Source organism: Mustelus asterias, chromosome 1 (genome assembly GCF_964213995.1).
Source record: "Mustelus asterias chromosome 1, sMusAst1.hap1.1, whole genome shotgun sequence".
Classification (NCBI taxonomy): domain Eukaryota; kingdom Metazoa; phylum Chordata; class Chondrichthyes; order Carcharhiniformes; family Triakidae; genus Mustelus; species Mustelus asterias.
This window is the reverse complement of record NC_135801.1, coordinates 143,008,064-143,020,179: the sequence shown is the minus strand read 5'-3', so window position 1 is coordinate 143,020,179 and position 12,116 is coordinate 143,008,064. Positions and strand designations below refer to the sequence as shown.

Sequence of the window (12,116 nt, the reverse complement as noted above, 5' to 3'; positions counted from 1 at the left end):
CTCCATATATACAACTGAAGATCAACGCGCTGAATCTTACATGACCCCTGTGGATGTGTTCCCTATGGTGGGCCTCATTTGAAATCGATCATGTATCCATTCCACCACCTTCCCGCCCACCCCTCAACTCACGCTTCCCGCCCACCCCTGGCACATATGGGGGGCCATGATGTGGAGATGCCGGCGTTGGACTGGGGTGAACACAGTAAGAGTTTTAACAACACCAGGTTAAAGTCCAACAGGTTTATTTGGTAGCAAACACCATTAGCTTTGGTGTTTGCTACCAAATAAACCTGTTGGACTTTAACCTGGTGTTGTTAAAACTCTTAATATGGGGGGAACAGGGGGTGCAGGGGGTAATGAAATTGGCAGCCCATCCTCCATATTTAAATGAACAACTGATGTCGATGAGACTTGTTATCAAGTTAAGTAACCCTGATAATACACTGCCGATGCTATAAAACATTTAGCATGGGCAGCTAGGCAGGAGCAGGAAGACAGAATATTTCACTCAAATGTTTAAAGGACAGAAAGGAAAGGGATGGTGTTCTTCAGATCTGCCCTTTGCCGATTGCACTGGGTCAACATTAGATCGAACCCCTTTTCCTTCCTTCCAGCTCCCTCCCTTAATCCCACCTCTTCCACTCCCCCCCCCCTTTGTTCTCCTTAACCTCCTAACTTACTCAAACACTCTCGACCTAAGTCACCAGCCTTAAAGGAGGATCCATGGGCCTTGGTCGCCTTCTTCCTTTGCAGTCCAAGCAGCAGCCTCAACGCCTTCCTGCCATTGCCAGGGCCGATGGAGTTGCCATCAGATTGCACTGAACATTAAAATACTGCACTGAACATTAAAATACTGACAAAATTAAACAAAATCTTACTATAATGAACCCTGATTATTGAGTTTCCCACTACAAATATGTCTCTATTTTCAATGCCCACCCCCCTCGCCATCCATATACTGCGATGCTTCAAGGGGCTATACTCCGCCTTGTGTCTGCTGACCCTCCTCCTATCTCCTTTAAAACTACCCTCCTGCAATTAACCCTCCTATCTCACTGATTAAAGCTCTTAATTGGCTCTTCTATTTTCTCCTTCTTTAGTGTGACATTTATTTTTGCACTGTGATTTTTTTTTCCTAAATCAAGAATGCTATATAAATGCGGAAAAAGTTGTTGTTGTAATCTTCAAACCAACTCCTCAAATTCCACCAGAGTAAAGGATTTAATTGATGTCAGCACATGTGAAATCAAGACCTAACTTGCCACATCTCCTGGCTCCTTTTACCTTCCAAGTCATTCTCTTCATGTGTCTCTTCCCTAGCTTCCTCGCCAATCTTCATACTACGTAAACATCAAATCTAGCAATCCACTGCTCGAACCGTAGCAACTTGTTGATAGTTAGTACATTTTGTTTTTATCCTGTACTTTGTTTAGGCATGAACATGGTTTGTGCTTTACTCATACCACTGGTCTATTATAGTGCACTCCAGTTTTTTTTAATCAAGAATAACCTGCTCTTTTGTTACAATCCTCAGAAAGATTGATCACATTTTAAAAATGTTTGGCTTCCTAGTGACTGACTTGAAGGAATTTCACAACATGATTTTGAGCTTTAAGACTTTTAATGCAACAAAAAATAAAAACAACACCAAGGTTGGTTAGGGCAAGTTTAGGGCCAGTTATAGATGGCAGAGGGAAGTTATGTGTGGAACCGGAGGAGATTGGTGAAGCATTGAACCAATATTTCTCTTCGGTGTTCACGCAAGGGGACATGAATATAGCTGAGGAGGACACTGGGTTGCAAGGGAGTAGAATAGACAGTATTACAGTTGATAAGGAGGATGTGCAGGATATTCTGGAGGGTCTGAAAATAGATAAATCCCCTGGTCCGGATGGGATTTATCCAAGGATTCTCTGGGAGGCAAGAGAAGTGATTGCAGAGCCTCTGGCTCTGATCTTCAGGTCGTCGTTGGCCTCTGGTATAGTACCAGAAGATTGGAGGTTAGCGAATGTTGTCCCATTGTTTAAGAAGGGGAACAGAGACTTCCCCGGGAATTATAGACCGGTGAGTCTCACTTCTGTTGTCGGCAAGATGTTGGAAAAAATTATAAGGGATAGGATTTATAGTTATTTGGAGAGTAATGAATTGATAGGTGATAGTCAGCATGGTTTTGTGGCAGGTAGGTCGTGCCTTACTAACCTTATTGAGTTTTTTGAGAAAGTGACCAAGGAGGTGGATGGGGGCAAGGCAGTGGACGTGGTATATATGGATTTTAGTAAGGCGTTTGATAAGGTTCACCATGGTAGGCTTCTGCAGAAAATGCAGATGTATGGGATTGGGGGTGATCTAGGAAATTGGATCAGGAATTGGCTAGCGGATAGGAAACAGAGGGTGGTGGTTGATAGTAAATATTCATCATGGAGTGCGGTTACAAGTGGTGTACCTCAGGGATCTGTTTTGGGGCCACTGCTGTTTGTAATATTTATTAATGATCTGGATGAGGGTATAGTTGGGTGGATTAGCAAATTTGCTGATGACACCAAAGTCGGTGGTGTGGTAGACAGTGAGGAAGGGTGTCGTAGTTTGCAGGAAGACTTAGACAGGTTGCAAAGTTGGGCCGAGAGGTGGCGGATGGAGTTTAATGCGGAGAAGTGTGAGGTAATTCACTTTGGTAGGAATAACAGATGTGTTGAGTATAGGGCTAACGGGAGGACTTTGAATAGTGTGGAGGAGCAGAGGGATCTAGGTGTATGTGTGCATAGATCCCTGAAAGTTGGGAATCAAGTAGATAAGGTTGTTAAGAAGGCATATGGTGTCTTGGCGTTTATTGGTAGGGGGATTGAATTTAGGAGTCGTAGCGTTATGTTGCAACTGTACACAACTCTGGTGCGGCCGCACTTGGAGTACTGTGTGCAGTTCTGGTCCCCACATTACAGGAAGGATGTGGAGGCTTTGGAGAGGGTGCAGAGGAGGTTTACCAGGATGTTGCCTGGTATGGAGGGGAGATCCTATGAGGAGAGGCTGAGGGATTTGGGATTGTTTTCGCTGGAAAGGCGGCGGCTAAGAGGGGATCTTATTGAAACATATAAGATGATTAGAGGTTTAGATAGGGTGGATAGTGATAGCCTTTTTCCTCTGATGGAGAAATCCAGCACGAGGGGGCATGGCTTTAAATTGAGGGGGGGTAGTTATAGAACCGATGTCAGGGGTAGGTTCTTTACCCAGAGGGTGGTGAGGGATTGGAATGCCCTGCCAGCATCAGTAGTAAATGCGCCTAGTTTGGGGGCGTTTAAGAGATCCGTAGATAGGTTCATGGACGAAAAGAAATTGGTTTAGGTTGGAGGGTCACAGTTTGTTTTTTTTAACTGGTCGGTGCAACATCGTGGGCCGAAGGGCCTGTTCTGCGCTGTAATGTTCTATGTTCTATGTTCTATGTTCTAACTAAACATTATTTAGTAGGCAACTAATACTCTAAACTCCAGAAAAGATAACATTTGTTAATGTCTTAACCTGACAAATATCTCCATGCTGTATTTATACTCTACAGCATGTTTTCCATATATTTGCCATCTTTTCAGTAAACTGTCTAAAGTCGCTTCCAACTGTTTTAAACCTCCCAATTTGCTGAGTCATGATGTCCAATGACCATCACAGGTCCTCTCCATCTGAGAATTTCCAAACCAATTTCCAGCAGTAAGTCCCACTCCAGTGATGACTTCTCCCATTCTTGCCAGGGAGAATCTTCCATTGTCCTTAAAATAACTGCGCATTCCTTCTCTTTGATCAGTGGGCAAGCTTTCCCCAGCATTCTGCCTGGTAGCTAACAGAGAAAACAACCTCTCTGGAACTCACTGTGACTGCTGTTGTATCTCGTTCTTTCTGCCTTTCTGTTCTTGTTCAACATCTCTGGGAGGAATCTTGCATCAGCCTCCATGATGAGTTTGGTGGCAGAGTGGGCATTTAATTTTTGACAAGTGGGGACCGTGCCACCTTCCTGCCTCCACCCTGATTGTGACAGGAAGATCACCCCACCATCAGTTGTGTTGGATGACATCCAGACTTGAAACGTTGGCTCTGTTCTCTCTCCATGGATGCTGTCAGACCTGCTCAGATTTTCCAACATTTTATGTTTTTGTAACATCTGCATTTGTTTTCAGGTGTTAGACGCAGCGATTACATTTCTCTCACATCTGACCTGGGCCTTTGTTCTCCATGGTGACAAAGCCATAAAGGCTTTCGCTGGGCAGAACTCATAGCAGATTACATGACTCCCTTCATTACTCTATTTTGCCTTAAATTAAAGTAATTAATTAAAGTTCATTAAAGGGCAGAGATCTCAACCATCTTTAACTTACTGCGAAATTTTAAGACAGCTTTAATGGGCTAAATGAGAAATGTTAAGGAAAGTTCGCAGGATTCAGCCACAAGTTAATTATATTTGTTAAATATTCATGTATCACTGTCACACTGTCTTGATTTTTATCCTTTTGATAATCCCAAGGGTAAAAGGACATGCAATGGGGAAATTTTAAAAAGTTGTTATTAATCAAATGAACCCAGAAGTATTTGTTTACAGTTTTCAGGATCTTCAGCTGGAGATGTCCACATTACAGGAAAAGATCTTTCACCTGGACAATGTTGCCACCCACCAACATCGAAACCTACACAGCGTAATAAACACGGTGAGGTGCAGAACATGATGATAATGTAGAATGCCACTATATTTCATAGTACAGCAAAGCAATACATGGCAAATGCAGTGTAATCTGGAGAAATGTGCGGTTACCATTTTGGTAGCAAAAACAGGAAGACAGATTATTATCTGAATGGCTATAAATTAAAACGGGAGAATGTGCAATGAGACCTTGGTGTCCTCGTACATCAGTGCTGAAAGTAAGCATGCAGGTGCAACAGATGGTAAAGTAGGCAAATAGTACGTTGGCCTTCATAGCGAGAGGATTCGAGTACAAGAGCAGGGATGTCTTGCTGCATTTATACTGGGCCACACCATAGATCCGTAGGCCCATTGAGTCCCTACAGTGCAGCAGGAGGACATTGGCCCATAGAGTCTGCACCGACTATTCAGAAGAACATTTTAACCATGTGCACCACTTTGACCCCCCCAACCACCCCGCCACCACCCCCCCTCCCCCTCCGGCATTATCCCCTTAACCCCGCACATTTACCACAGCTAATCCACCCAACCTACACATCTTTAGAAATTAAATGGTAATTTATCACAGCCAATCCACCTAACCTGTACATCATTGGACGATGGCAGGAAACCGGGCCACCCAGAGGAAACCCTCGCAGACGTGGGGAAGCAAACACCTGGAGTATTGTGTGCAGTTTTGGTCTCCTTATCTGAGGAAGGGTGTTCCTGTTATAGAGGAAGTGCAGTGAAAGTTTACCAGGCTGATCCCTGGATGGCAGGATTGTCATATGAGGAGAGATTGAGTCAGTTAGGATTATATTTGCTGTAGTTTAAAAGAATGAGTTGGGATCTCTTGGAAACCTGTAAAATTCGAACAGGACTAGAAAGGGTAGAAGCAGGATGTGTGTTCCCGATGGTGGGATGTCCAGCACCAGCGGTCATGGTCTAAGGAAATGGAGTAAACCTTTTAGGATTGAGATAAGGAGAGTGGCAAACCTATGGCATTCACTTCCACAGAAAGCAGTTGAGACCAAAACATTGGGCCTGATTTTACCATTTTGAGTCTAAGTGCTGAATCTGGGCGTCAAATAGATCCGCGCCTGGAATCCTCTTTCCAGCGCGCCCATACGTGTTTTGCCGGCTCCGGTCCGATTCGCACTGTGGGCGGGGCTTAGTGCTGGCGGACCGATCGGAGCTCTGAACTGCGCATACGCAGTTCAAAAAAAATCTGACAAAGCGCGCCCGGGCGCGAAAGAAAAAAAAAGCAGAAAGTGGAGAGAGCGGCTCTCTGACGATCATCCTTTGGGTGGGGGGGTGGGGGGTGGCGGGGGGGTGGGGGGGGGGGTGGCGGGGGGGGGGGGGGGCAGGACACAGATCATCCTCTGGTCGGGGGGGTTCCGCTGCCAGTCTGCGGCCGATCGGTGGGGAGGGAGGGGGCAGGGGGCTCCGCCGCCACTCTGCGGGCGATCCTTCCTCCCCACCGGAGGAAAGAATCCCTCCTGCCGGAGTGGACGTGCAGCCATGCCATCCCACAAAACCTTCAGGATGAAGCGATTCCTTGCTAAGAAGATGAAGCAGAACCGGCCAATTCCACAGTTGATCCGCATGAAAACAGACTACAAGATCAGTACAAGTCCAAGAGGAGACACTGGAGAAGGACCAAGCTGGGCCTGTAAAGGGATACACCATCACAAGTACACTACCAGCCACAGATTACTCTTCCCTGCAGGGGCAAGAGAGTGGGAGAGATGGCTGTGGCTACAATGACATCTGCAATGTCTTGTGCCACTATCTTTTATGTAACACATTTCTTTTCTTTTCTCTTCACAGATTGAAAACTTAAAAATGGATTTGGCAAAACAGGATCAAATCATACTCTCACTGAGGGAACAAGTTGGCCAACTTGAAGCAGAGGTGCTTATTAGCTTTGTAAATTAGAAGCACAATAACTAAAACGTTGATTCAAATGCATTTGAATTGTATTATGCAACCATCTGGAAAGCAAAAGGCAAATTAAATGGGTTCACAATTTTTCTGATCCTAAACAAAGCCAGCACTGTTCAGGTTTTTAATGCACATGATGGGACTCTGTAAAGCAACAACTAAAAGAAAAGAACAAACTAAACACTGGTGAAACTCCTTAGATAAATAAAAACATAAAGAACATTTAAGGCTTTGAGGGTTGCATGAAGTCCATAGGCAGCAGAGGAGAGTGTAATAAGAGAGGATACAAAGGGGTTAGGAGAGAGGTTTTAAAAAAATAATTAGGAAGGCAAGGAGGGCCTACGAAATTAAATTATCTTGAAACATAAAAACCAAAAGGTAAAATATTTCACAGGCACATCAATAAAAAGGAAGGTTGTGATGGGAATAGAATTATTAAAGGATTAAAATTATTAAAATCCCACAGGTAACAATAGGCAGAAATATTAAAGAATGATTTTACTTTGGATTTATCAGGGAGATAGGTAGACATGATATTTAATGGTGAGGGCCCAAAATTTCCTGTCCCGCCCGCCACAGGAATCATAGAGGGCAAGACAGTGCATTGAGAGATGAGGCACATGCGCAATAGTGCCCTCGAGCATTCAGCAGCTGGCTTCCTAGTGTGAATAGAGTCCGTCCACTCCCCCTACTGGCGAGAATCATACTATGTCTCTTTTTTTCTCTAAGTGGCATAAGATTTCTTTTTTTTTCTCTCACCAAAAAAATGAGCGTGATTCTCCCCCGTTTTCATGCTTGTTCAGCGCTTAGAATCTCTTTGGCAAGATTGCCCCCAGAGAAGGTGAATGGTTAACCTAATATATGCATTAAAAGTTATGGAAGTTTTGATAACGTGGATACAGAGAGAATATTTTGTCTTGTGAGGAAGAACATAACCAGAGGCCTTCAGTATAAGATAGGCACCAAGAAATGCTGTAGGGAATTCAGAAGAAAATTATTTATCCAAAGAGTGGCAAGGGTATCGAACTACCTACTCCTGAGCAATTTGAGCAAATAGCATGGATGTATTTAAGGGAAACCAGATAAGCACAAGAAAGAAAAGAAGGTTATGAAGAAAGATTCAGATGAGAGGAAACACCGGCATTGACATGTTAGTCTGAATGAGGCCTATTTCTCTGCTGTATATCCTATGTATGTAGTGTTACTTTTTTTGTTAGATTAACTGCAAACATTCTTCATGTGTTAACCTTTTAACCTCTACCTGGTGACTATTTAGAATTGTAGGAATGATAACCTTTGGCTTTTTCTGAAAGAAATTTCATTGCTGGTGGTGGGTGGATGGGAAATAACTAACTTTTGCCATGCCAAATGGAGAAAATCAAACAGCTTTGCAGCTTTTCTTCATTACAATGGTCCGAGAGCATGTGCTAAGTGGTGTTAGATGAAAAGGGGTGTTTGACATTGTGCATATACCCATCAAAGGTAATGGTAAGTGTATTTTGGAGAAACTGACATTATAGTGTAATAGATTTATTGATGAGTTTTATAAATGTATGAAAAAAATGATAGCATTTTCGATTTATTTGATATAATGAATGCACAGTTCTTTACATCAATAATCCCAATCCCTTATTTGTTGCACAGTCTTGAGCATATTTATGCTGCCCATGTAGGTAACTGTCCTGATAATGTATTCCACAATTCTATTACTCTCTAGCAGTAAAAGTTTTATCTGCCCTTCTTATTTGTAAGTTTCTAATTTTCAACACAAATTTCAACCTTTCATCATGGACAATTTTCAACATTAATGTTGTCAATTTTATTTATAATCCTGAAGCTTCAAAGAGCTAAATGTAACAAATTGAGGAATCCATAACCATTGACACACATTTAATTAAGTGGAAGAATTAGTAAATAACTCACTTTATTTGCAAACAGAACAAAGAACTGAAATATAAAGCGGAAGTTTATGCTGACAAGCTGAAGAAGCGAGATTCACCAGCATCCTTCACCAGGTAAAATTTTGTGAGTTTCCTTTCACATTATGTCAGTAAAGCAACTTTGACAGTAGGCACATAGGGTGGGATTTTCCCGTCCCGCCAGCCACGGGAATCGTAGTGGGTGGGACACCGACCATGCAAAGATCCATTGACCTCAGGCAGGGTCTTCTGGTCTTGGGGACGAATGCGGCCGGAAAAGCTCACCCATATAAAGTGAGATACATCGGAAGAATTGTTATTTCTTTGTATTTTCCCTACTGTTAAAGAACTGGCTCTGTCCAGTGACAGAAAAGTTAGCAAATTCGCCAAAACAGATAAAAAAGAATTTAACCTTCAAAAATAATCCCAGTCAATGACTGGATTTTTACCGGCACGCCTGCCTGATTCCAGGGCTCACAGAACAGAATCCTTGCCCGAGCGATGTCTGTGTGGAGTTTGCACATTCTCCTCGTGTCTGCGTGGGTTTCCTCCGGGTGCTCCGGTTTCCTCCCACAGTCCAAAGATATGCGGGTTAGGTTGATTGGCCAGGTTAAAAATTGTCCCTGAGATGTGTAGTTAGAGGGATTAGCGGGTAAATATGTGGGGGTAGGGCCTGGGTGGGATTGTGGTCGGTGCAGACTCGATGGGCCGAATGGCCTCCTTCTGCACTGTAGGGTTTCTATGTTCTATGTTTCTATGTTCTTAAACACAGTAAATAAATAGAATTTATTGAACAAGTTTACAAATCAAAAATCCTTCTTGGAAAGCTAACCAAGTATAAACCCAGTGGCATAAGTTAATCATGTATTATATTAAGAGTACTGAAAAGAGGCCCTGATCTGAAGGCACATTGTGACTAGCAGTACTGGGAGGCAATGGCCTAGTGGTATTATTGCTGGACTATTAATCCAGAAACTCAGCCCTGGGAACTTGGGTTCAAATCCCACCATGGCAGATGGTGGAATTTGAATTCAATAAAAAAAATCTGGAATTAAGAATCTAGAGATGACCATCAAACCATTGCCGATTGTCGGTAAAACCTATTTGGTTCACGAATGTCCTTTAAGGAAGGAAATCTGCCGTCCTTACCTGGTATGGCCTACATGTGGCTCCAGAACCACAACAACCACTGCCCTCAGGGATAGGTAATAAATGCTGGCCAGCCAGCGATGCCCATGTCCCATGAATGAATTTTTAAAAATGAATAAGGAAAGCAAATTAAGGCAAAACACTGCGGTTGCCACAATCTGGAACAAAAATCTCAGCAAGTCTGACAACATCTGTGGAGAGAGAACAGAGTCAATGACTGGATTTTTACCGGCACGCCTGCCTGATTCCAGGGCTCACAGAACAGAATCCTTGCCCGAGCGATGTCGTAAAGTCCCAGCCAATGTTTCAAGTCTGGATGACCTTCATCTGATGGAGAAAAACAGATTATTGTATTATTAAATGCAATATATTATATAATGAAGGATGTCAGTCATTTCTTCTCTATTTATCTGTATTGCTCTCTCTCTCTCTCTCTCTCTTCACCTCCAAACTTCGTAGTTATGAATCTGCTAGGAGCAAGACCCCATATCAAATGCTAATGAAGTGGAAAAAAAGTGCCTGACCCTGGATCAGCTGGCTCTGTACAGCAGAGCGTTTACCACAGAAGACCAGCAAAAGAAGGGAGCCTAATGTCTCTGCACGTGAAACCTGCCCTGGGACATCCACACCAGAAATGACTAGAGGATAAAGAGTGAAATCAAATTTGTTCTGAAATTAGACACGGCCAGAAAGGTTTCATAGCTACTGAGTCATTATTGGTCTTTAAAATACATTTCGAGTTAAGTGCTGCAGATGAAAAAAAAATGCTGAGGAAATTAAATGAAAGCGTTCTAGGGCCCAGAGGATTGGGATAATACAATTTTTTATATAATATTTATAAAATTGTGGTTCTGAAAACAAGATTTCTCTGTACTGGATTATTTGAAATGTCTAAGCATATTATATCATTTACTGGTTTACAGAACACAGTACCATACAGTGCCAGCAGCATGCAAGTTTAAACAGTGCTGCATGCCCATTTTAATTTTTAATTGAGGGCGCATGGGCAGGATTAAACATGTACAGGGCCATTTGCTTATCCCAGATACATCTTTTATTCAGTTGCTTTAATTCTGAAAGAGCACACTTTTAACTGGTGGATTTGGCATGCGGTGTAGTTCTATGAGATCATTGACTTTGAGTATCGGGGAAGGGGATGGAGGAGAGATGTCTATACGTGTGCGCGCACACACATACACACACACGCATTCTTCATCCATGTAAGGGCACTGAGGTTGACTGAAGTGCCATCACTTCTCAAAAGATCAGCTAACATATCTACTGAGATCAATTAATGTAGTATTTCGCTCACTGTCAGAACAAGGAGGTAACTGAAGATCTTCCTGAGTTCCAATGGGTTCAGACTTGGCAGTGAATTTACCCACTGAACCACAAGGGGGCCCCACACCTTTCCTTTTGCCAGATTTCTTTCAGGGCAGCTGTTGCTTAACATCTGTCCGTTGTGATATATTTTGCCATGAAAAAATAAAGGCAGTATTATTTAAATTCTCAAAAGCACACAAAACCACTTGAAATTTTATGTGATTACCCCAAAAATTTGCAGGCTAGGTGGATTGAACATGTTAAATTGCCCCTTAAAATGTTAAAAGTTTATGTATTTATTTGTCACAAGTAGGTTTACATTAACACTGCAATGAAGTTACTGTGAAAATCCCCTAATCGTCACACTCCGGTGGTTCGGGTACACTGAGGGAGAATTTAGCATGGACAATGTACCTAACCAGCATGTCTTTCAGACTGTGGGAGGAAACCAGAGCACCTAGAACAAACCCACGGAAACATGGGGAGAACATGCAAACTCCACACAGACAGTGACCTAAGTCAGGAATCAAACCCAGATCCCTGGCGCTGTGAAGCAGCAGTGCTAACCACTGTGTCACCGTGCCACCCATAAGTCCTAAGATGGAATTAGCTGCGGTGAATGTGTGGGGTTACAGGGATAGGGTGGTGGAGAGGGCCTGTCAGAGAGTTGGTGCAGATCTGAAGGGCCAAATGGCTTCTTCTGCACTGTAGGGATTCTATGATTCTAAAACAAAATGAAGATTAGTTTGTTCCTCACACCAATACAAAGCAGCAAAGCTAATACAGGAACCAAACAGCCAATATAGGATATTTTTCTTTGTTTCTTTGGACAAATGTTTTCGTTCAACAAAATTATTATCTATGACAAGAGTTCAAATAAAAGGAGACACAGGATAAATGTAGAAATAAAGTTGAATGATTTATTTTCACCTGAAGGGTAACATCCATGGGGAACAAGATGTCAGGATCTGCTGCTGATGGTGACACTACATAAAGAAATTTCACTCACCCACAATATTGGGTTGGCGGCATTAGTTACTCGAACAAAGTTTGAGTGAATAAATCTGTCATGTATTACGTTCCCAGAGACTGAACCAGAATGTAGGCCTAAAAGACCAGTGTGT

At 42.8% G+C, this 12,116-nt stretch overlaps 1 protein-coding gene across 3 annotated transcripts in view; it reads left to right on the top strand.

Moving 5' to 3' along the window:
• The window catches only part of LOC144498472 (coiled-coil domain-containing protein 68-like), a 61,208-nt gene extending 49,315 nt beyond the window's left edge, over window positions 1-11,893 (top strand). For 2 of the 3 annotated variants that reach the window (XM_078219664.1, XM_078219647.1), the window contains exons 8-11: window positions 4,580-4,685; window positions 6,488-6,571; window positions 8,540-8,616; window positions 10,129-10,523. In XM_078219664.1, coding sequence (XP_078075790.1) covers window positions 4,580-4,685; window positions 6,488-6,571; window positions 8,540-8,616; window positions 10,129-10,192 — 331 coding nt within the window. In that variant the 3' untranslated portion in view covers window positions 10,193-10,523. Of the gene's footprint in view, window positions 1-4,579; window positions 4,686-6,487; window positions 6,572-8,539; window positions 8,617-10,128 lie in introns of all 3 variants that reach the window. The other variant, XM_078219655.1, reaches the window with a different exon arrangement.
• Window positions 11,894-12,116: the final 223 nt, after the last annotated feature.